The sequence below is a fragment of the Cnephaeus nilssonii genome (genome assembly GCF_951640355.1).
Source record: "Cnephaeus nilssonii genome assembly, chromosome: 2".
Lineage (NCBI taxonomy): Eukaryota > Metazoa > Chordata > Mammalia > Chiroptera > Vespertilionidae > Cnephaeus > Cnephaeus nilssonii.
The window spans coordinates 50,602,476-50,628,166 of NC_137073.1; the positions used below are offsets into that span (position 1 = coordinate 50,602,476).

Genomic DNA, 25,691 nt, shown 5'->3' on the forward strand with positions numbered 1-25,691 from the left:
AACAAAAAACAAAACACAACTCTTCATCAGAAGAGAAACCAAGACAATTAATAGTAGCTACTAATGGAATGTATGATGAAACCAAACTTTTACCATTTAGGTATCAGGTTAGATAAATACATTTTTAGGTCTGATTAATAGTGACATCATTTAAATATAAGAAGTCTCTGCTAGGTCACATATTTTTATCAGTGTATACAGACTGCTTTCAAATATTCCTTACCATATGTGGGTTTTGTTTTTGTTTTCTTGTTTTTTGAATCTTTAAATGATTTCCAAAACTCTACTCTTTATTTCTGAATCACAGTCAAGTTGCAGTAATTCTGGGTCTGGTTATTTAACTTTCCAGTGAAGAATGCATTATCCTGAATAAAAAATGAATAAATCTAGGACAAAGCATTAAGTTAGCACAAATAAGATCTCAAACCTACAAAATGATTAATATTTTCTAATTTTATAACCCTTCTTATAAGCAAAGCAAACTGTAAAAATTACACAGGAAGACCTACCTATAACAATTATTTTAACTACTCCAACCGTCCTTTTGTCTGCAGATATGGAAAACCTAGGTTTATACCACACACTCCTTTTAGAAGGTGAAGTGTGGAGAACAGCAGTCTTTTTAGAATGTGAAATGTGAAGAGCAGAGATCTTACAAACATTAAGATCTCTTTTGTTGGATCACCTCGTGCTCATGTGAAGTCATGCAGCATGGATATGTGTTAGCTATTCATTAACCTGGGAAACATGAGCCTTATTCTTGAGAATCTGCCATTTAAGACATGAAACTGATAGCAACTGTCAGAGTAAGCAGCCCAGTGCTAAAGAAACGCTGAACAGGTTAATAAATTCAATAAGACCACGTAGAGTCTTGGTAAACTAGGTCCTCAACTAGTCATAAGCATCCCAGGTTTTCTGAGGCTGGAAGTTGCATTTGGAATAAGCAGGTGAAAATACAGCCAGCAACCAGAACAATACGCATTCTCAGTGCTGAGAGAGGTGCCCGAGTGATGGTGTGAGTTGTGCCAGAATGCAGATCCGAATTCTGATGGAAACATATGATACTCAAGATGGGCCAAGTTTTATTTTTTAATATCTCAGCTTCCAGTTGGCAACAAAACATTCCTGTGCCAGCTGCTGAGGAAATAATGTGCCTGGAGCTGGCAGGCACTGGCACTTGGGAAGCCAGCAGGTACGGATGCACAGTAGATACTGAGGTGCTAGTGCCTAGAAGGTGGAGGAGTGGGAGGGGAGTGTGACCGCAGAATCATCCCAGCCCAGAACGCAGCAGGGCAGCACAGGTGCTAGGAAGCTTATTAGTTAGAAAGAATGCAGAGCAACTCAGAGTCAGCGCCAGCCATCCTGGACAAAGCAAGTGTAGGGGTCTCTGGACCTCATTCCCCAACATCAGGTAGAAGAACAATGGTGGGCATCTGGGAGAGTAAAAGCACAGCGCTGTCTTAAAGCTCTGCTGGCCACATTAGCATAGATGAGCTCAGGTTAGCGTTTGAAACATAATAAGTAGATCCCAAGGTTATGAATGAAGTCAGACAGATATCGAAGTGGAGAAGAAAGGCAAAAGGATGTCTTAGCTTGGACTGCCATAACAAAATATCATAGACTGGGTGGCTTATACAATAAAAAAATCTATTTTCTCACAGTTCTAGAAAAATGGAAGTTCAAGATTAGGGGCTAGCATGGCTGGGTTCTGGTGAAAGCTCTCTTCCTGGCTTGCAGACATCAGTCTTATTGCTTCTTCCTCACAGGACAGAGAGAGAGAGAACAAGCCTTTTGCTGTCTCTTCTTCCAGGGCACGGATCCTGTCCTGAGGGCCCTCCTCCATGACCTCATCCAACCCTAATTTGCTCCCAAAGGCCCATCTCCAAATGCCATCACATTGTGGGGTAAGAGTAAGAATTGTGAGGGGACACAGACATCCATGCCATAACAAGGGGATATATAAGGAAAACGGGAGAGATCTTGGCTCTGGTGAGACAAGAACAGGGGGAGATCAGGCAGGGACAGAGGTGCTTATGGGTTGAGGTATAACTGGACTCAGAAAACAAGAAGTAGACTTGCGTGGAGAGTGGCCTTCCTTCTACCCTTCAGCCCTATCTCTGCTCCTCTTCCTCCTACACACAGCTTTTCTTTCACCACACTCCCCTGGGCTTTGTTGTCAAAATAGAGACGGGGACATGCAGATTTCCAGAATAATTATTTTGACATTGCATAGAAATTATGAAATAAAGTTAATGACCCTATTTGGAAGTTAAGTCAAGGAGTGATTTTTTTTTTATTTTGATCAAAGAATTAGACATCTCAATGGATGGTGTTTAAATAACATCCCCAAATAAAGATAAACACAGAGCAGATCTTCTGTGTTCTTATCTCCTTCATGATCCTCTGTTTAGCTCTTCCCCTCCTATGGTCAGGCAGGGCATGTGTTACAGGACTATGTGACAGGACATTGCTAATCGATTGCATGGTCACAAACAGGTCAGAAATCAAGCTTTTTAAAAAGAATGGTCCTGCCCTAGCTAGTTTGGCTCAGTGGATAGAGCATCGGCCCTTGGACTGAAGGGTCCCCGGTTCGATTCCGGTCAAGGTTACAGACCTCAGGAGGCAACCAATCAATGTATTCTCTCACATTGATGTTTCTCTTTCTGTCTCTCCCCCTTCCTTCCACTCTCCTAAAAATCAATGGAAAAATATCCTCAGGTGGGGATTAAAAAAACAAAAAAAGAATGATCCTTTTCAGAAACAAAAAGAGAAGACTGTAGAAAGCTAGGAAGCTTCCCTTCTTGCTAAATCTTGTCCTAGATATGCCAGCATGTGAATGATCCACTAAAGGAAGTAAAAATGAGCAAATATGACAATGAATACATGTTTCTAAAAAGAGGGAGGCATTTAAAAATAAGAATAAAAAATATTTTTAAAAAAGAATAAAATTATTCCAGGATCTTTCCATACATTTACAAAGCCTTCGGAGCTTAGAGAACCACTTATTCCAAAAGCTACTCTGACTCCTCAGCACCTAGTAAAGAACTAAGATAATCATCCAGAGAATTCAATTGGAAGAAAACACAGATGCACAGATGCCTGTGGCTAGAAGGGACCTTAGAAGTAAGTAATTTAATCACAGAAGGTCATACAGAGACGGGGGCCTTTTAAGAGAGAGTAGACTGATGCAAGAGTTCCTTGGGCTCCAAAGTACTTTCAATTGCAGAAGCCCTGCTGGTACAACTGACTCACTTACAGAACAAATGTTCACAGAGTGCTCACGGCATAGCAGGCATTGTTCTAGGTGCTGGGGACAGAACAGTGAACAAAGGGACAGAGGTTTGGCCCCTAACAGCTTACATTCCAAAGAGAGGGCCACAGGATTGAATAAGTAATTTCACAGTGTGCTGGTTTAGCAGAGAGTTGTGGAGGGAAACTACCATGAAGAAAGAGAGATTTAAGTCTGCCTCATTGTCCTGCAGCTGTTCACCTAACATTTACTCATTCACTCGCTACTACACAAACATTTATTAAGCACTTATGGGGAGCAGGCAGTAGGCTGAAGAATAGACTCAGCAGTGGGGATAAAAGATGGATAAGACATGGGGTTCCTCTGTCCAAGGAGCAGATGCCCTGGTGGTGCAAACAAAGCATTTGCCTGTCAGACAATAAACGTATAAAGTGATATGAGAGCAGGAAGGTGGGAGAAACCTTCTGCCTGGGGTGTGAGATGAGTACTCTGTAGGATTTAGGATAAGGGCATTTCAGGCCAAGAGAGTTTCAGACACAACACCATAGAGATATGAGGGTCCGTCAGGGGTCCTTGAGGCCAAGGCAGGTAGAGCGGAAAGAGAACAGAGCAGGATCTGAATCCCAGCTCTGCCCCCCTCCCCTGCAGTGTGAGCTTGGACAAGCTGCTTGGCCATTCTAGCCCTCAAGTTTCTTCTCTGAAAAATGGTGCTGGTGATGATCAGCTTGTTATATTACTGAAATAATTTTCAATACACATATGACAGTAAAACCACTACACCAAGCTCCTAGTGGTGGGGAATGGGCCTGGCAGGCAAGTTGGGTCAGGCTGCTAAAGGGCCATGTAAACTAGACTTGGTATTTCTTCTACAGATACCCGATTTGAAATCATTATCCCCTACCTCCTACCCTGTGCCCTGTGTGGGGAATACTAAGCGTATGTGCCAGCTATGGAGCTAAGTGTTCCTACATACACAAGTGATCTCATCTCATCGTCATAGCAACCTGGGCGGGGGGTATACTACGATGATCTGCATACAAATGAGGCTGAGTGAAGTTCAATGTCATGCTCAGAGAGACACAGTCATCAAGTAGCAATTTTATCCTGCCTGTTTTCCTGCCCCCATCCTCTCCCATCTCGCTCAGTTCTTGTCTGAGCTCTGCCTTGCTCATCAGTCTTCTTTCGCCCCACTGACTCAACCGTCCAGAATGGTCTGCTTGCTGCCCAGCCTTGAAGCCATTCTGGGTAGCTAGCTGCCTTGCCCACCTCTCTTCTTGAGCTGGGGCTACCTGAAGATCACTACCCTCCACCACCTGCCAGTTTAAGCCGGGACTGGTACTCTGCTGCCCCCTCCTGTCTAGGGCCAGAACCTCAACTGCTCCCCCCGCCCCGGGGCCTCAGCTTAATCCTACCATTCCATTTCCTCAGTATCTCAAGATAGAAAAGAACTGTACTGATTTGCTATGATTTCCATTTCAATAATGTGTCATACATACACATAAAAATCTCTGTTTATCATGTCTTTAGTTTGCTTTAGTGACAGGTTACACCCAGGAGAGCTTTTCAAAAGTTTATCTCATTGAACATTTTTATCAGCTTATGTGTTCATGTTGAGGGAGAAAAGAGAGGAAGGACCCAGAGTCCTATAGGAGCCACTCAAAGTGTTTCCACTTACACACGAAATCTTCAGAGGCCTACAATGACTGAACACTCTGGGACAGGCTGATTTATTGAATTTAGTAATATAGAATAATAGTCTTGTCCTAACAGGGAGCTTTTAAAAAATATATAAGATACCACTGAATTAATATATAGCAGTGTATTTACATCCTGTCAAAGATAAAACTTGGATTGACAAGTTGTCACAACTAAAGAACAATACGGTACAACTGCTAGGGTCCCAAATGCATGGCTGTCACATGCTAAATTAAAGTAGTCACTAACTACTGTCCCTTCAAGACAGTGCAAGTAAGTTAGGCCAAGATAAAAAGTGTAATGAAGGATAAAAGGCAAGCAAAGGTCCCTATTAGAGTCCATAAAGATTTAAAGTAGGAAGAAATCCTTCAAATGCTGCATTGTAGGTAACAATAAATGTGTGAACATAATTACAGATTTGCTATTCCCGACTCTTCTTCTTATAGTTTGTAATATTAGTTAAGTTCTGTTGATAATCATGACATAAATCAAAGAAAGTGCACTTTCAACAAGGAATGCTACTATAAACGGAGAGAGAAAAGAGTCATGTCCATTGCCTTTTTAGCAAACCATTTGAATCAGCAGGTTATTCAAGTCTAGCCTTTTTTATTTTTTAAGAAATGTTTCTGTACCTGGTTAATTTTTCAACCATATCACCCTGAAGCACGACTTAAGAAATAATTAAGTGATGACAATGCATTTGTTAACAGGGTTAAACTCAACATCCTGGCACTAATGCCCACAGCTCTTCAAGCTCTGCCCACCAAACACTTCAGGCAAAAGCAGTCATCTGCTTAAGACAGCAGTGGGCAACATTTACCATAAAGCAAATTAGATATATTAAAATCAAGGTTCTTGCAAAATAATATGAAATCTGCGTTCAACAACAAAGAAGAATAGATTTTATTTAACCCTCTGCTTGATGAGCAAGCTGTATTATTTTTCTCTTTTTCTGTTTTTGTTTTGTGACTTTTTTGGTTACAACTGCAGTAAGTTCTTATCAAAATCTTTCATCAGGTAGTCTTAAAAGGCATAACAAGTGCACATACATAACCACTTCCCCTTTCTGCACAAAGACACACCTTGCAATGTGATTTCTTTTTTGTTTGCATTTTGATATATATCTATATCTTCAGTTCAATCATTTTCATACAGCAGAATATTATTTAAATATAAGTAAAGAAGCTTATTCAGTATCCACTTATAACTAGCATTTTCAATGTGATAATCATCCAACGAGATGTTTTAAGCACATGCTCCTCTCGTTATATATACTTATGTTCCTATTTAAATGCCATACATGTGCTACTGAACCAATATGTACTGTGCTCTTTAAAACATCCAAAAACAAAAATTAAAAGCAAAAATTAGGAAAAATGGATTCTTTAATACTTTCTTGTAGCACCCCACTATATTACACACACCCTGGATGTGGAAATCCCATTTTTGGAGACCTCTGCTTTAGTCAAAATATGTGACTGGTTTAGTACTAAAGTCTATTCAAAATAAAAAAGTAATAATGCTATTTTAAAAAATAAATTGCTTATTTAAACATAATCCCAATTTAAGGACTGTAACTAGTTCATCTGAGATATATACATGGCTTATACAAGGATTATTCAAAATGCAGATAATATATTAATAAACAGATAAATTAATTAAACTTTACTAGAGACAAATCTTTTATCAATAGTTTATTTAGCATATCATTTTATAATGGACTCTTCAAATATAATAGAAGAATGATCAACTTGAAACATATTTATTATATGTAAAATAAATTATCCTCCAATAAATAATCTTTGGATGTGAACACTGATCATGGTGTGAAAATCTAACTTACACACACTTCTTGTAAAATTTCACCATTTTCAAAATTATGAATGATGAATGGAAGTAGCTAACATGCTGCACAGGTAAGAACTGTGTTGAGACTTCAATAGACGTAGGAAAAGGATGAGTAGGCAGGCATTTAAAGGTTGTGCCCACCTTAGAAAATATCAGGTTGACATTTTCAAAGTGTAATGGAGGTGGTTCCTTGAATAAATGAAGTCTTGATATTTTAACCTGAAATGCTCATGTAACTGAAGAGGAGTAGAATTTTAGCTTGATGGATCTAGGTCAGTGTCGGCAAGCCATGGCCAAGGACTGCTTGTCTTTGTATAGTCTGCAACCTAAGAGTAGTTTTTACAGTTTTTTTAAAAATATATATTTTATTGATTTTTTACAGAGAGGAAGAGAGAGGGATAGAGAGTTAGAAACATCGATGAGAGAGAAACATCGATCAGCTGCCTCCTGCACACCCCCCACTGGGGATGCGCCCGCAACCAAGGTACATGCCTGACCGGAATCGAACCCGGGACCCTTGAGTCCGCAGGCCGACGCTCTATCCACTGAGCAAAACCGGCCTCGGCAGTTTTTACAGTTTTAAATGTATTTTAAAAATTGAAAGAATAAATAGAAAAAAAATATAATACTTTGTGATGTAAAAAGTATATGAAATTCAAATTTCACTGTTATAAATAAAGTTTTATTGGAACACAATCATGTGCATTTGTTTCTGTGTTGTCCATGGCTGTTTTCACTCAACCATCACAGAGAGCATATAGTCCACGAAGTCTAAAATATTAATTGTCTGTCACTTCACGGGCACTTTACCATGATGTTAGTCCTCTCAATCCCAAACTTCCCCTATCTGTAAGAGGTATTTCTTTCTCTTTTTAACAAACTTGGTAAGTTCTCTCTTACCCATTCCCCTGGCTTACGGGTAAGTGGCAAATTCTGAGTCCCACAACTTAAACCCGAGATGCAGCTGCTTTGATATAGACACCTTTTGCTCTCAAAATGGTTACTTTCTTTTGCTTTCAGTTGATATAGACAGTTTTTTTTGTTTTGTTTTTACATGCTATCTTTGGTCTGACATCAACTTATTGTCCCAACCTTATCTGTCATTGAAATGTCCATGTTTTGTAAAGTTTACAAAATGGGTAGCCTCCATTTTTCTGTTTTTGCCCTTTAAAAAATATATACATATCTTTATTGATTTCAAAGAGGAAGGGGGAAGGAGAGAGAGATAGAAACATCAATGATGAGAGAGAATCATTGATCAGCCGCATCCTATGCCCCACACGGGGAATTGAGCCCACAACACAGGCATGTGCCCTGACCAGGAATCGATGCTCCTGGTTCATAGGTGGATGCTCAACCACTGAGCCATGCCGGCCGGGCTTGCCTTTTTTTTTAATGTACTTCTCACCTGGCATGCCCTTCACAAAAGCTCTACCTGTTAAAATTCTGCCAATTTTCAAGGTTCACCCCTCCTATAAAGACACCTCAATCCTCCCAGTCAGAATTATCACAGTGTTATAAAGTGGTTCTACTATTTTTTTTTATCTCATATTATTTTACCTGGTATTTATTTTATTTATCTCATGTTAAAATTATTGTTGATACGTTTGGAGGCCAAATAGTGTTATATACATCATATCCATTCATATTCTAGCCCCTCGCACCACCACACACACACACACACACTACCAACATATATTGCCTAGTTCCATGGTCGGCAAACTGCGGCTCGTGAGCCACATGCGGTTCTTTGGCCCCTTGAGTGTGGCTCTTCCACAAAATACCGCGAGTCTATTTTGAAGAAGTGGCATTAGAAGAAGTTTAAGTTTAAAAAATTTGGCTCTCAAAAGAAATTTCAATCGTTGTACTGTTGATATTTGGCTCTGTTGACTAATGAGTTTGCCGACCACTGGCCTAGTTCATAGTTATTCAAAAGGTCAAACCTATAAAGGGATTTTTAGGTGGCACAAAGGCATGGAATTAAATAGCAAGGAATCAGAAAAAATGAGAACTTCATTCTCTTTTTAATGGTTCTGATTACATCAAGAAGAAAACCTCAATTTGTTTTAATCCTCATAACTTTAATCCTCATAACTTTAATAATCTCCCTTTTAAAAAAAGAGAGAACAATCCTCAAGTTTGGAGCCTTTTATAGACAAATATTTCTAGCTATCTATATATATAAAAGGCTAATATGCAAAGTGTCCCCTTGGGAGTTCGACCAGAAGACCAGGAGTTCGATTGCTCACTATGACGGATGCTGACCACCAGGGGGCGGTGTGGAGCATGGCAGGTGACCAGCAGTGGTGGCAGGGCGCTGAGGGAATGAGGGAAGGAGGAGGCAGGGAACCTGATTGGCCCTGATTACTAGCCAGGCCTAGGGACCCTACCCATTCACGAATTTCGTGCACCAGGCCTCTAGTCTAGATACATATAAAAGCCTAAGCGACTGGACAACTGGACAACTGGACGACTGGACAAATGGACACCTGGCCAGTAGCTATGACACACACTAACCACCAGGGGGCAGACGCTCAATGCAGGAGCTGCCTCCTGGTGGTCAGTGCACTCCCACAGAGGGAGTGCTGCTCAGCTGACAGACAAACAACAGACGCCAGGCTGACGGCTGGCAGGCGCAGCTGTGGCAGTGTGAGCCTCTCCCGAGGACACTCCCCCTGCGTGCCTGAGCAGCAGCAGCAGGCACAGTGGGGCCAGGATGAGCGGGAGCGGTGCAGCACCCAGCTTGGGCTTGGGCTCCTCCCAGGCACCTGCAGCTTCACGCACTACTTCGTGCTGTGTGGGATCAACGCAGACAGCGGGCTGGAGCCTGATAAGCTGGCAGGTAAGGCCGGGCTGTAGTGGTGCAGAGGTCCACTGATCCCCACAGGCCAGGCCGAGGGACCCCACCGGTGCACGAATCTGTGCACTGGGCCTCTAATAATTTAATGAAAACACTTTGTTTTTATTGCAATTTATTCTTACAATTTGCTTCTATTTAGGACATGAATACTAGTTTTCACTTTAATAAAAGTAAGTATTCTTGATAAGTAAATTTAGGTTAACAAAAATGGGGTGGTTTAAACAAAAATATTAAGCAAATTATAGTACAGGTGGTATGCACAGATGAGAGAAATCTTAATGGTATTACATAAAAATGGAAGAAACATTTGGTCATAGCAGATACTCAATAAGGTCAAATAATCTTACTCTATCAACCTCCCTGTTGTTAAGCATCTACACAACTATAAGAAAGTCATGTAAAAGCCTAACCTCAGGCTTCTGAGACAGTGGTTCTCAGCAGGAAGTGGGGGATGGGGAGGAGACATTTGACAATGTTTAGAGACATTTTTGGTTGTCACATTTGGGGTTGGGGGAGGATCTAGTGGGTAGAGGCCAGGAGCACAGCTAAATATCTGGCCCCAAATGTCTACAGTGCCAAGGTTGGGAAACCAAGCTCTCAGAGAAAAGAGAAAGCTCTACTGGGACTACCCTTTGCCCAGCTCTGCTCCAGTCCTCATCTGATCTTTGCCACTGATAAGATTACTGGGGAAAACCCCCACCCAAACCTTTCACTATTTGACATCCCCACACAATCACTGTGCTCCATTAAGATTAGAATTATTTTTTAAATGGACTGCATTGAAAAGTCCATGTCTTTTATGTGCTAATACTTTGCTATCAACATTTAAATCTAATGTCCTAATTAAAACACTGTAGTTATAAATTTTCAGATGATCTCCCATTATCAAATAGGGAAAAAAATAATTAACATAAGGATTAATATAATTTGAGTAAAACTTTTATTCTAGCTGCTATTGATTTTATGTAAAGTTATTCTTCAGCCTGAGTTATATGGTTCAGTGACTCAATTAAATATATATTTTACATAATAAACCTGACTTTGAAATTTTAAAATTTTAACTTTTTATTAGATACTAGAGGACCGGTGCACGAAATTCGTGCATGGAGGGGGGTTGTTCCTCAGCCCAGCCTGTACCCTCTCCAATCTGGAACATCCCTCTCACAATCCAGGACTGCTGGCTCCCAACTGCTTGCCTGCCTGCCTTCCTGATTGCCCCTAACCACTTCTGCCTGCCAGCCTGATCACCCCCTAACCACTCCGCTGCCAGCCTGTTTGCCCCCAACTTCCCTCCTCTGCCGGCCTGGTCACCCCTAACTGCCCTCTCCTGCAGGGTTGATCACCTCCAACTGCCCTCCCTTGCAGGCCTGGTCCCTCTCAACTGCCCTCCCTTGCAGGCTGGGTGCCTCCCAACTGCCCTCTTCTGCTGGCCATCTTGTGGTGCCATCTTGTGTCCACATGGGGGCAGGATCTTTGACCACATGGGGGCAGCTATATTGTGTGTTGCAGTGATGATCAATCTGCATATTACTCTTTTATTAGGTAGGATAGAGGCCTGGTACAGGGGTGGGGGCCAGCTGGTTTGCCCTGAAGGGTGTCCCTGATCAGGGTGAGGTTCCCTTGGGGCGTGGGGAGGCCTGAGCGAGGGGCCTGTGGTGGTTTGCAGGCCGGCCATGCCCCCTGGCAACCCAAGCGGAGGCCCTGGTATGTGGAATTTATTTTCCTTCTACAATTGAAACTTTGTAGCCTGGAGCGGAGCCAAGCCTGGGGCTCCCTCCGCGGCTGGCAGCCATTTCTGTTGGGGTTATAATTGAAACTTTGTAGCTTAAGCGGGTGGGCCCAGCCAGGGTGTGCGGAAAGCTTTGCTTCCTCTGTTGCCGCTGGCAACCCTGGCCTGCTCTCTCAAGCTCCATTCTGCTGCCATTTCTGTTTGAATTTGTTTACCTTCTATAATTGAAACTTTGTAGCTTAAGTGGAGGCTTACGCCTGGCAAGGGCAGGCGGAAAGCTTGGCTTCCTCTGTTACCTAGGAAACCTTGCTCTCTGTGGCTGTAGCCATCTTGGTTGGGTTAATTTGCATACTCACTCTGATTGGACAGTGGGTGTGGCTTATGGGCGTGGCTTGTAGGTGTGTCAGAGGTATGGTCAATTTGCATATTTGTCTATTATTAGGTAGGATGTTAGCTTTCCCAAAAGGGAGTCTAAAGAGAACTACTTTGTAAGCTAGTCCCACCCCCCCACCAAAAAAATAATAATTAGCATAAAAAAACTAGTGGTTGAAAAAATTTGTTTGGCTATCACTCAGCACGCTATTCTCAAATGCATTAGTGTAAGCACATAATCCACACATATATATATCTGAGGGTAAACTGTTTACAATCTTTGAAGCGATTTTGTGGTTAGTGCTTTCTTTCTCTTTCTCTCTCTCTTTTTCCAAGTAAAGTTCTTCATAACAGTTTAGAAGCAGATGGCACCTGTGTCTTTTTTTTTTCAAATTAAGAGTTATTTTTACCCTTGCAACAGTATTTAAATATGAAAAAGTAGTGTGTTCTTTTTTAAAATATATTTTTATTGATTTCAGAGAGGAAGGGAGAAGGAGAGAGCGAGAGAGATAGAAACATCAATGATGAGAGAAAATCATTGATCGGCTGCCTCCTGTATGCCCCCCCACTGGGGATCGAGCCCACAACTCGTGCATATGCCCTTGACTGGAATCGAACCCAGACCCCTTCAGTCCGCAGGCTGACGCTCTGTCCACAGAGCCAAACCAGCCAGGGCAAAAGTAGTGTGTTCTTTTTTTTCTTTTTCTTTTTTTAAAAATACATTTTATTGATTTTTTTACAGAGAGGAAGGGAGAGGGATAGAGAGCTAGAAACGTCGATGAGAGAGAAACATTGACCAGCCGCCTCCTGCACACCCCCCACCGGGGATGTGCCCGCAACCAATGTACATGCCCTTGACCGGAATCGAACCTGGGACCCCCCCAGTCCGCAGACCGACGCTCTATCCACTGAGCCAAACCGGTTTCGGCAGTAGTGTGTTCTTAAAGTAATAATTCTATCATAGTCTTCACTTAATATTGAGGCTCTTTACAATGAGTACATTTCCAAATTTAGCAGTTAATATGTATGAACTTCAATTGTTGGTATAGCTGAGAGGCATCTCATACCTTTAAGTTCAACTTGAGCTAACTCCTAATTCCGACACGCCTGTGGTGAAATGACAGTGAAGGTGAAACTGAATCCCTTTCATTTCAGAGATACGAAGCCATCAGAAAGGCAGCACTCTTTTCAACACCTGCAAGCTACAGAGTGGCAGTTATTGGTACTCCCACTGTGAAGATAGGAAACCAACCGCCGAATGGCATCAGGGTCATGGCTCCACACGTTTTGGGAGAGAACAAACAGGTCAGAGGATTTCCCTTTCCCCGGAGTCCCTAGGTCTGAGGTCATCACCTCAGGACCAACAGAGACCACATGTCAAAGAGCAAGGGAGCATGCCCACTGTGCCATGTCCATTTCATTATCATTCAGCCACTCCCTAAAACTATTTGTTAGGCACCTACTGAGCACTGAACGCTGTGCTAGGTGAGGAGCACACCACGGTGAACCAGCCAAATCCACCAACGGCCTTCTGGGAGCTTCCAGTCAGTGTCCTGCAAAGAGCCGGTGCAGCGGCAGTTTCTATTCTCTCCTTGCAATCCCACCTTGCTCCCGACTCAACAGCCTGAGAAAAGACTTGGTTTTGTTACAAACATTTGATGACCTCAGACCTAGGGACTCCGGGGAAAGGTAAAGACTAGTTTTGTTACAAACATTTTTTCAATTTCATACAACAGACAGGAACAAAACGTGTGAAGGAACAGAAAACAAGACATGGGTTTGGGTGCACAGGGCGAAATCCTCACCACAGAGCAGGGCAGGCCCTGGTGGGGGGGGGGGGGTGCTGGAAAGGGGGCTCAGTTAGTTGGAGCGTCATCCCGTGAACCAAAAGGTTGCGGGTTGGTTTCCCTGTCAGGGCACATTCCGTGGTAGCAGGTTCAATCCCCAGTTGGGGTGCATACAGAAGGCAATCAATTGATGTTTCTCTCTAAAATCAATGAACATTTCCTTGGATGAGGATAAAAGAAAAAAGATTGGCTGCTCAGAGAGGGACCACACGACCACACAGTGGTATTTGGTCAAGAGCACAAGAAGTACTGGCTAAAGGAAAAGAGAGGGTCTCATTCCTCCCCAGCCAGGAACATGGGTGGAGCCCTTGTTAGAAAGTGCACATTTTTTCATGTTTCCCTGTGGGAAGCATTTTCTGGCCATTACTGGGGCCAGAGTTCTGTGTTACCAAGTGGAAGACACCACTGCTCAGGCTCCTGAATTCCTCCCCTCTACAGTGAAGGTGCCCAGACCCAGCCTCCTGCCCCCTCAGCCGTTCCAGAGTACAGTGCACCCAGCAGATCTTGGGGAGACACCAGAGTTTGTAGAAGTGTTTGAAAAAAGAAACCCAATAATGATTTGGAGGCAAAGCCAGGAGACCTTTTCTCTACAGAGCTGTGCAAATGGAGACCACTCAATGTTGCCAACTCGTTTGCAGGGCATTTTTCAAAAGGACTCTGCCTCATACTTTAACCTGCATACACTGAGTTAGGGCCTAAAACAGCGCTTTTCAAACTGTCACAATCCATGGGTGGGATGTGAAATCACATGGATTCGGCTGATAAATTTTAATGAAACAATAAAATCACACAGTGTAAAATAGGAAATATTAGAATACATTGTTGGTAATAAGAATAGACATCGTTTTATTAAACTAGTTTCCATTTTACACACACCTCTGTCTCACCATCTAAATCTAGTTGGTTCCTAAGCAATAACACATATAGCAAGGGACGCTACATGATTGTGCTTCAATTGGGTGCCATATAAATGCATTTCTTTTCATTGTGGATCAGGTTGTGAAGGTAGGAACTGAAAAAGTCACTAGCCTAAAGAAACTATAGATAAGTGGAATGGAAAGATTTTTAAAATTTTGATTCCAAAATAATTTAACTCTTTTTTTTGTCCTAATTATTCTTTTATTTGGTTTCCCTGAATTTGTGTGCGGTGTGTGCACATCTAGTTTTGTTACAAACATTTTTTTTTTCAGTTTCATACAACAGACAGGAACAAAAGGTGTGAAGTAACAGAAAACAAGACATGGGTTTGGGTGCACAGGGCAAAATCCTCACCACAGAGCAGGGCAGGCCAAATCCTGCCCTCCTTGTGCCAAACCACCGGACAGAGTCTGGACCAGACACAGGCTCTCCCTTCTCCCTTGGCAAAGCCATTAAAACACCAATTTCTCAAATGACTGGGCAAAGGACCAACCTCTCTCTAAGATATGGAGCCCTGAATAGGATCACGGCCAACTCATATTTTTAAGTAGAAATGAATTTGTTGGTGTATCATGATTTTTGTAAACTTTATGACAAGCTATACATGAAGCAGTATTTTCAAATGTGAGTTTTGAAAATATTAATCAGTTGCCTGTTACTCTTTTTTTAAACAGTTGACACTTCATATATTTTTAATATGTTTTGTATTGATTTTAGAGAAAGAAAGGGAAGAGAGAGAGAGAGAGAGAGAGAAGGAAGGAAAGAGAGAGAGAGAGAGAGAGAGAGGTAAAAGAGAAACATGGATGTGAGAAACACCAATCCTTTGCCTCATATTCCCGAGTGGGGATCAAACCTGCAACCTGGGCATGTGCCCCAACCAAGAATCAAACCAGAGACCCTTCGGTGCATGGAACTGCGCTCAACCAACGGAGCCATACCGGCCAGGGCCTTGATACTCTAAAATAATCCTCCTTACCCCTACCCCCACTCCTCACCTTCATCCTGAAATAAATAAATAAATAAATAAATAAATAAATAAATAAATAAATAAATAAAAGCTATCACATCTGCTCTGTTCTAAATGGCTACATGTAGATCATTGTTGTCTCACCATCCAGGGGCTTCAAGTGGTTATAGCCTTGGGAATTTAGCTGCCTGGAATTTCCAAACACATCCTCAGGGTGTGTTGCCCTAAGGTTACATGTCCAAGCTTCTTGAATTCAGGAGCCCCTGACCTACAACAGGTAAGGATAATAGAAGGACTACTCACTAATTCGTTTACCTAGTGGGGATTGTCTGTGCCCTGGAACCAACCGCACTGGCACACATATCTGCAGCATAGTTCTCCTAGCATCTTCATGACGACGGTGCTACTAATGAACGACATGTTTTGGCCTTAGCGTCAGGCAGCTTTGGCCCAAGACAGAGTCAAGAGAGAGCAAAGACTGGAAACCAGTTGTTTCAACTTTCTCACTAATGCAGGAAGGAAGAGGCCTTTTGTCACTCAGTCAATATTTGCTATTATAATTGTGTTGCACTTTCTGGCTTTATAGATTCTTAGTAATTATACCTGTAACACAAGTTGCTTTATGTTTTAGGTCTTTAAAAAAAATAACTTTGATTGTGAAGTGGTAATATTTCTCAAAGTCTCAACCAAATGGAGTAAAGCAGGCACCTCACCAATTCTGCCCTCTACAGAGACCTGACCTAATACACATGACTGCTGAAAAACAGCAGAAGTAAACATTTTTAGTTTTCTCAAAACATTTTAATTCTGTGATTGTCAAAGTCTTGAAACAACTAGGTAGCAGACTGAGAGTCTCAGCAATATAAATCTGATTTAATCTCTCCTCCAAAAATGTATTGCAGAATATAAGCTTACACAATAACCTCAAATTCCCTAGGTTTTCCCTATGAAATCTACCATCCCATATATGTGTACACCTTGCAGTTTATTCTCTTTCTAACCCAGTGGTCGGCAAACTGCGGCTCGCGAGCCACTTGCGGCTCTTTGGCCCCTTGAGTGTGGCTCTTCCACAAAATACCACGGCCTGGGCGAGTCTATTTTGAAGAAGTGGCGTTAGAAGAAGTTTAAGTTTAAAAAATGTGGCTCTCAAAAGAAATTTCAACCGTTGTGCTGTTGATATTTGGCTCTGTGGACTAATGAGTTTGCCGACCACTGTTCTAACCATTTTCCCATTCCTCAAATTAAGTAAAGTTTTAGTTTCCTGATGGTGAAGCTTATTGATAAAGATTAACATGTGCTGATGATACACTGTTGCCAGTTAGAGGCACCTGGGGTAGAGGGTAGCAGAAAGCGATCAGATTTGGTGGTGGGACAGTCCCTGCGGCACCATCAGGCACTTCCTCTACTGGGTGGCAGTTTTGAAAACACCAAGTACACAATTGTTAGATTATCTCTCCCGTCAGAAGTTTACACTGCTCCCCTGCAGCTCATCACCCAAGTATAGGAGGTTTGGCGCTTAGGAAAGAGACATTTCATTTTCCACTTACTAGTGAATGCACGCAACCGCAGATCTTCAGGTGAGCAGTGGAAAACGTGGTCACATCAGGATGTTAATGCAGACGTGACTCAATGCTCAACTATCTGGAACATTTTTAAATAGTGACAAACTCCTAAATTTTCATTCAGTTCTGCCTTTCTTAGACACCTTCGGTACTCCAGGAGTTAGTAACAGTCGTGACAAACTGGAGGAGGGGGGTGACCCTGACACCTTCCCACTAAGTAAGGACCAGCATCCAGAATCCTGCACTGTGGCCTCTGATGACACAGAAAGAAACAGGCTGTTAGCTAAACTCTTCACAGCAAAAGGAGAATGAAAGTGAAATTGCAAAGAAGCACTCAGCGCAGGAGCTTCAACTTGTCAACAGCTGAAACTACGTCTTCAGATTCCCTATCATAAAGGGCCTGGATCTAAAATGTGGTGAAAAGAACTCCCCTTCGCTATGGATTAACAGAAGAGGAGGAAGGGGGAAGAAAGGAAGGGAAAAAAATAATATTCAAAGGGTGAAAGTATGAGACCATGTGGCATCATTCAGGTGGCAGAACTCCCACCTGTTTGGATCTTCAGAGGAGGGAGGAGGGACATTCCTGCAACCCCCAGGGAGGTGGCTTTTTCATACACAATTTAAATAAATCGCTCCAGTACACGAAACTAGGAAGAGCAGCAGAAGCCTTCTCATTTCCACTGCCTGGACCCCAGGTGCTGCATTTTTCTTTAAAGCCATTATTCTTCCATCCACTCTTTTAAAGGATTCATTCCCCCCCCCCCCCCCCCTTCACTCGGAGCAGACTTTGCAGGGTGGCTAGTATTTGAGTTTCATTCCCAGGGTCACTTGCTTTGGAAAGCTTGCTGAGGTGAAGGGGAAGGATCTCATTTATTCATTCCGCTGTGATTTGGAGGGTTACCCTCCGCCCCCACCCCCCCAAAATAACTAGACCAACAGGACCCTCGGGTAAGCTATAATCCTGAGCAAGGACACCATTTGGGAAAGCGGGGCCCACGTGCGATGGGAGCTGTCACCCAAGGGAAGTGGCAGCCGGCGAGGAGGAGGGAGAGTGGGAGAGAGTCGGGCTGCTGGGCTGCTGGGCTGCTGCTCGCAGCTGCACCGGCCTGAGCGCTCGGGGAAGACCTGACTCCCCCTGGCACGGGGCTTCGTTCTCTCCTAGACCCTAGGCGGGAAGAAATCGAAGGGCAGGGAGGCCGGCTTCCACACCCCAGGCAGCTGTCGCTGCGAAAGGGACAACCCCGGTGCGCGCCGCGGGCTTTCCCAGAAGCCTGAGCCCGCGCACAGGGCGCCGGGCTCCCCCAGGTCCAGGGCGCCCCCGCCCCCAGCGCCCCAGCCCGCCCCCGCCCCCTCCCCCAGTCTTACCGTCCCAGCTCCGACTCCACCTCGAAGAAATCGCTCAGAGCATCCCTTTTGGAGCCGTCGATCCAGTAATCCGGGACGAGGTTCCCGGCCCCCCGGTCCACACTGGCGGTCGAGGACGAGCACGAGGGCACCGTGACTTTCAGCATCTTCGCGGCGGGACTCCGGAAGCCGCCGCCGCCGCCGCCGCTGCCGCCGGAGCCAACAGCCCCGCCGCTCCCGCCGGCGCCTGCGAACGCGGAGCGAGAGGCGGCGTCCTTCCCCCGCACGCACACGCCCACCGCCGCCTCCCACGGCGCCCTCGCCGCTCCGCTGCGGCTCCCGGTCCGCGCGCTCGGGAGGGAAGGTGGGCGGACGGAGAAGGGGGCGAGGAGCTGCGAGAGGGTGTGGAGGCAGGACCCGAGCGGCCGTGGCGGAGAGAGGAGGCGGGTGCGCTGTGAAGGAGAGAGATGCCCTCCCCCTTCGCTCCTTTCCGTCCCGCTTCCCCTCCGCCCTCCGCCGAGCCTTTCCAGCGCCCCGCGCCCCCCTTTTCCCTTCTCCCTTCTCCCTCTCCCGCAGCGCTGGCGGCGGTGCCGGCTAGGGCCGCTCCGAAAGCAGCAGCTCGGGGAAGCACCGGGACCAGAGCATCATCCTGCGGGAGCCGGGAGCCTGGAAGGACCGCGCGCAGTGGGACGCCAGCGGGGCGCTCGCTCCGGGAGTGCCGGGCGCCCGGCGCGCGCTAGGAGCACGTGGATCCGGGCGGGCCAGCCCGGTGGTGAGAAAGGGACCTGGCTGTTGGAGCAACTCTCCCCTCCTTGAGCGCGTCTTGGTGGCTGTCCCCTCCGCCTGCCACCAGCTCACCAGCCATCCCTTGCTCGTACCGCTATCAGAGCTTCCATGGGTGGTCTGTGTCCACGCCGGCTGACTCACCTTTGAGAGAAGTCTTCTGTTGGAATCGATCCCGTGGTGCTGCTGCTGGCGCTGCCTCCTTTGGCACGGTGGAAGCTCTGGAAAAGGCGGGTACCTGCTGTGGCGCCTTCACTCCCAGGTTCTGAGGGCTAGCAGCAGAAGGGACCCAGAGAATTACAGATCTGGAAGGGCCCTGTGGAAGCCAACTGGACCCGCCCTGTGCCCTAAGGCAAGAGCTGTCACCGTTCATGGCAGAGAAGATTGCTCCATTTTACAGCTCTGTCCTCTTCCCAAGAGATATGTCCCATCACAAACATTCTGTCCATCAACCTTCAGGATACTGTTTAAATATTGGTTAAATATATATCCTGTATATTTCTATCCTGGAACAGTTTCTTTTTAGATTTCAGCAGAGATGACCAGCAATTAATTACATTTTGCAGTAAATATATATGAAAACAGTTCTTGCATCCCATCTCATTTCTGGCTAATATACTCTAAGCTCTTTATTTAATGTTACTTCACAGGTGTTACTGTTAGTCCTTTTTTTTTTTTCCCTGACTTTCCTCCAATATGCATTAAACTCTTCCCAGTATGACCCCGTTCCCAATAATACCAGTAAACAAGGTCCCATATTTTTCTCTCAGTTGTTTATTTATTGCTTACACTTAGCACTTTTCTATGTTGGTGAATTACCAGCAAAAAATAAAATAAAATAAATTAACCAACTAGTAGTAGAAATGTAATCCTTAGGTGATTGGAAATGAAAATCTGTTCCACACAAGCCATTTTGTGACGATGACCACGTGCTCAATTTACAAATAGCCTAACAAACAGCAAGTATACCTAGACTAAAGATGCTCACAACTTTTTACTTTCCAGACAAGGAATTCATTAATCTTCATGTTAGAAAATCAAGTTCATAAACAAAGCAAGCTAATAAAACACTCTAAAGTAAACTCCAGTTCTCAGGAGGTAAGTTTCCCTTCGCTTGCGCTGAACAGTGGCGGGATGGGCATGAGGGGGCCAGGCCATCTTATTCACACCGCTTCTGGTCCTGACGGGGCAGCACTGCGTGTAGATACTTGTCTGTGGCGAGCAGTTCTTTCACAATGTAAGTCCAAAGCAAGCATATCACATTGAAAGATATGATAAGCCTTTTTTTCTCCTGACATTTTAAGGAACAATAGCTAGAGAAACACCATTTCATGGTCCAGGGGGTGACTGTACAGTTGATATTTATTTTCAACATTAGTTTAGTCATTTGACACCTTTGCTTTATAAAAGTACTACTAACTGAAGGTTAAAGAGGGCATTTGGCTTAATGAATGCAGTTTTTCAATTTAAAAATATAAGATGAGGGGGCCCTTTCCCCCTCCCCACGTGGGAGTCTGTACTAGTTCTTCAATAAATCTCCACCTTTGCTATACCACCTGCTGTCCATGGATTCATTCTTCAACTCCGGCAGACAAAGAACCCGGGTTCCAGTCCAAAAATTCCGTATCACTAGGATTAAAACATAGGAAACCAGTGTCCAGAGTTTCCCACCCGCAGTCCCAATGGCCAATGGCAAAGGCTTCTATTTCTGAAAGGAAGGGGGAGACTTCTTCATCTCTGGTCACGGTTGGAAGGAGGTTCGTGTGGCCATCCACACACGTGGTCACACAACTCTCCAGCTGCCTCCCTTGCACTGTACTCCCGGCATCTATTGCACCTTTGGCTTTGTCAATGCCGCACGGTTCACCATTCACCAGGCCGGGAGGCCCTGCAAGTTCTCCAGCTCCCAGGCACCAGGGCCTGGGCTTGAGCCAGAACGCTCAATGCACTGGTCTGTCCTCACAACAGGGCCCTGCCGATGTCCTCTCTCTCTAGACTCTTCATGGAGTCCACCGCCGCCTGCACCGGAGCTGCTGAAGGTCTGCCACGGGGCTCCGCGCCGTACCTCCTGGCACTAGTGCCCACCTGTGGGAGGTTTTTGATTACTGCTTTGATTTCATTAGTTGTAATTGGTCTGTTCAGATTTTCTGTTTCTTCTTGATTCAATTTTGGAAGATTGTATGTTTTTAGGACTATATCCATTACTTCCAGATTGTCCAATTTGTTGGCATATCGATGTCCATAATATATTCTTAAAATTATTTGTATTTCTGTGGTGTTAGTTTTTACTTTTCCTCTTTCATTTCTGATTTTATTTGTTTTTTTGATGTGTCTAATTAAAGGTTTGTCGATCTTGTTCATCTTTATTAAGAACCAGCTCCTGGTTTCATTGATCTTTTGTATTTTTTAAGACTCTGTTTTGTTTATTGTTGCTTTGGTCTTTATTATTTCCTTCCTTCTACTCACTTTGGGCTTTGTTTGTTGTCCTTTCTCTAGTTCCTTTAGGTGTGAGTTTAGATTGTTTATTTGAAATTTTTCTTGTTTCTCGAGGTAGGCCTGTACTGCTCTAACCATGGCCCATAGATTTTGTGTTTATTTTCATTTGTCTCAAGATATCTTTTGATTTCTTCCTTGATCTCATTGTTAATCCATTTTTTGTTTAATAACAGGTTATTTATCTTGATGTGTTTATGTTTTCTTCAGGTTTTTTATTATTATTATTATTCATTTCTAGTGTCATACTATTGTGGTCAGAGAAGATGCTTGATATGATTTCAATATTTTATAATTTATTGACACTACTGTTTTGTGTCCTAACATGCGCACTTAAAAAGAATGCATATTCTGCTGCTTTGGGGTAAAATGCTCTGAAAATATCAATAAAGTCCATCTTGTCTAGTGTGTCATTTAAGGGAAAAAATTAAAAATAAAAATATAAGATGAAGATAAGCATTATTTTAAAACAGGTGGAACAGAAATTAAGTCCATGCAATATATCATCACTCCTTACAAAATATCATCTAAACTGACCAGAAAAGGAACAAAGCAGAAAGGGATAAATCTTAGAATCAAGGAACAGATGGACTACTGACTTAGAAAACTGGGTAGACCTGAAACTCAGATTTGCACTGGGAGAAGACAATAAGAAATCTAATTCTTACCACAGAATTCCAGATATACTTGGAAATTAGAGTACCAGATCCTTCTAACAAGGAGCAGAGAGTAAGACATTGGTTGAATGTTTTTATAAGAAGCTCTTAGGCCCCTACATTTCTTCTTTTACCATTCATAGCAACAAACAAAAACACTTTCCAAACTCTTGGAAAAGGGAGTATACTTAATCTTTGAAAATGTGGAACAAAACTGATGTCTTAGATCACAAGGTACAGCTGAGATCATATTGAAAATAGAAGGATTCATGAAACCTAAGAAACAATGAGACTTCCAGGTGCATTAGGTTCCCAGAATGCTGAAAAATATGCTTATACCTATCACATGCCTAGCCATACAGGAAATTGGAGGGTCAATCACTAAGAAAACCAAACAACTCCAAAGGAGGAGGACCTATGGATACTATTAGAATAACCCCCAACAAAACATCCTGATTTTTGTCAACACGTTAAAGTGAAGCCCATCATTGAACAGGCTCAGGGACTCAGCTTCTAATGAGCTATTTTGTGTCTCACTTAAACATGAGAGCAAAGAAGAGATATCTGATTAAATATGGACATTGATGGAAAATTATAAGGTTAATATACATTAAAATATAGGATAAAAATGATAAGAATAGAAGTGTTTATAGTTTTCAAACAACAAGGTGGGGAAACAAAAAGGACAAAGAAAATTTTATAGATGCAGAGGGATAAAAAAGAAACACAACAGCATCCTATCTAATAAAAGAGTAATATGCAAATTAGCCATACCTCCGCTACACTCACAAGCCATGCCCACCAGCCAATCAGGAGCAAGTATGCAAATTAACCCAACCAAGATGGCTGCGGCCACAGAGAGAGCAGGAGGCTTGGGTTTCCCTGGCAATGGAGGAAACCAAGCTTTCCGCCTGCCCTGGCAGGCCTAGGCCTCCACTCAAGGCTACAAAGTTTCAATTATAGAAGATAAATAAATCCCAACAAAAATGGCGGCAGCCACGGAGCCATCAGGAGACTTGGCTCTGCTCAAGGCTACAAAGTTTCAATTATAGAAGATAAATAAACCCCAGATACCAGGGCCTCCACTTGGGTCGCCGGGGGGCATGGCCGGCCTGCAAACCACCACAGGCCCCTAGCCCAGGCCACCCCACACCCCAAGGGAACCACCACCCTGATCCAGGACACCCTTCAGGGCAAACCAGCCGGCCCCCACCAATGCACCAGGCCTCTATCCTATCTAATAAAAGAATAATATGCAAATTGACTGTCACTCCAACACACAAGATGGCTGCCCCCATGTGGTCAAAGATGAGTGCCCCCATGTGGACACAAGATGGCCAGCAGGGGAGGGAAGTTGGGAGGGACCAGGTCTGCAAGGGAGGGCAGTTGTGGGCAATCAGGCCAGCAGGAGAGGGCAGTTGGGAGGGACCAGGCCTGCAAGGGAGGGCAGTTGGGGATGATCAAGCCTGCATGGGAGGGCAGTTGGGGGGGACCGAGGCCTGCAGGGGAGAGCAGTTGGGGGGGACCAGGCCTGCAGGGGAGGGCAGTTAGGGCCAAACAGGCTGGCAGGGGAGCAGTTAGGCATCAATCAGTCTGGCAGGGGAGTGGTTAGGGGGTGATCAGGATGGCAGGCAGAAGCGGTTAGGGGCAATCGGGAAGGCAGGCAGGCTAGCAGTTGGGAGCCAGCAGTCCTGGATTGTGAGAGGGGTGTCCAACTGCCCTTTTACGCCCGATCCTACCTGGATCGGGCCTAAACGGGCAGTCAGACATCCCTCCAGGGGTCCCAGATTGGAGAGGGTGCAGGCTGGGCTGAGGGACACACACCCCCGTGCACAAATTTCATGCACCTGGCCTCTAGTTATAAAATATTTGAAATGGTAGTAAAGCAGATGCTGTGATGCAGTCAATAATGTCTCACTCAGAGTTGGCCCCCTCCCTGAGAGTAGTTTGCATCCAATTACTCATCCCAGACTCCTTGTCTCTGAAGGTCCAGCCCATCTCCAGAGCTCTCTGAGGAATTGGCTGAGACCTCTGAGACAAATGTATCACAGTTCATCCTCTCCTTCTGCCCAATCCTTCCTTTACTCCCTATTGTTCCTGATTGTTCCCCAATAAACTCTGTGCATGCATATGTCTGTCCTCTCTATCTCAATAAATGTTTCTAAGGGGACTTCACTTCAGATAGTTGGTGCCAAGTAGTCCAAAGAAGCATATTTTAAAGATGGAATTTTGGAGCCAAATCACTCACCTGCTGCCTAAGAATGAAGATCCCATTATTGTTTGTGAATGAAGTATGGTAGCTCATGGCATACTGTGGCAACATATTCTGATTACATATTGTTTTCTAACAAATAATTCCAAAGCACTGTGGTTTAAAATAACTATTCCATTATTGCTCATGATTCTGTGGGCTCAATTGAACAATTCTCCAGCTTCAATGAGCCCGAGGTTACAGTCATCGAGGAGTTTAATTTGGCTTGTTCACATGATTGGGAGCTGATACTGGCTTCAACTGTGAGATCACCTGAGACTGGTGACCGAGTGCCTACATGTGGGCTTTTCACTGCATGGCAGTTGGAATCCCAAAGGGAACATCCCAAGAACAAGAGTTCCCATGGAGAGGATGTAGACACTGCATCAAGTAAGAGCTAGGCAAAGAGCATCACTTATACCATAATATTAAATTGATCACAGGGACCCCAAGCAAAGGCCAGATTCAAGGGGAGAGAAAATAGTATATGTGACACATACGTGTAGGATGTGGTGAACTTGGGACCATATTAGGAGACTAGCTACTGAGCAGGATAATTGTTAAAATTTCACTAGTGGTGAACAAAGATGGTAAGGAAAAGCACTAATGGGGACAATGTCTCAAATCTTCAAAAGGTTGGGGGAAAGTCATTATTATAAGGATAATAGAATCAGATATATTTTGATGAGTGAAACGAGGCATTGGAGAAATAAACAAGGCAATTAAAATTTACTTTTTAGAAGACTTTAGCACCAGGTTATTTCATAGAAGAATTTTGTCAAACTTTAAATAGCAGATATTTTTCACATTATATATAAACTGTCCCAGAATAGAAAAAATAATATAAAAAGTTTGATAAATGATTCCATGAGAATAGCAAAATTCTAGTCTTAACAAAGGACAAAAGATATACAAAGAAAGAGAAATATAATCCAATTTTTTCTCATGGGCATGGATGCGATAATCCTAAAGTAAATATTAACATTTTAAACCCCGGCAGAAAACTAAAGAATGAATCATAATCAAGTAGAAGTTGTCTCTGTTCTAGATACTAAAAAAAAATCAGAGAAAACTTGCTTCTCAGATTTAAAAAAAAATTATGATAAATATAGAGGC

The 25,691-nt window shown here is 43.7% G+C and overlaps 1 protein-coding gene across 1 annotated transcript in view; it reads right to left on the minus strand.

The window, feature by feature from the left end:
* The window catches only part of CAMK4 (calcium/calmodulin dependent protein kinase IV), a 140,598-nt gene extending 121,981 nt beyond the window's left edge, over positions 1 to 18,617 (minus strand). Inside the window, exon 1 of the mRNA XM_079795354.1 lies at positions 18,414 to 18,617. Within this exon, the coding sequence (XP_079651480.1) occupies positions 18,414 to 18,559 (146 nt within the window). The 5' untranslated portion in view covers positions 18,560 to 18,617. The remainder of the gene's footprint in view (positions 1 to 18,413) is intronic.
* Between the last annotated feature and the right edge of the window lie 7,074 nt (positions 18,618 to 25,691).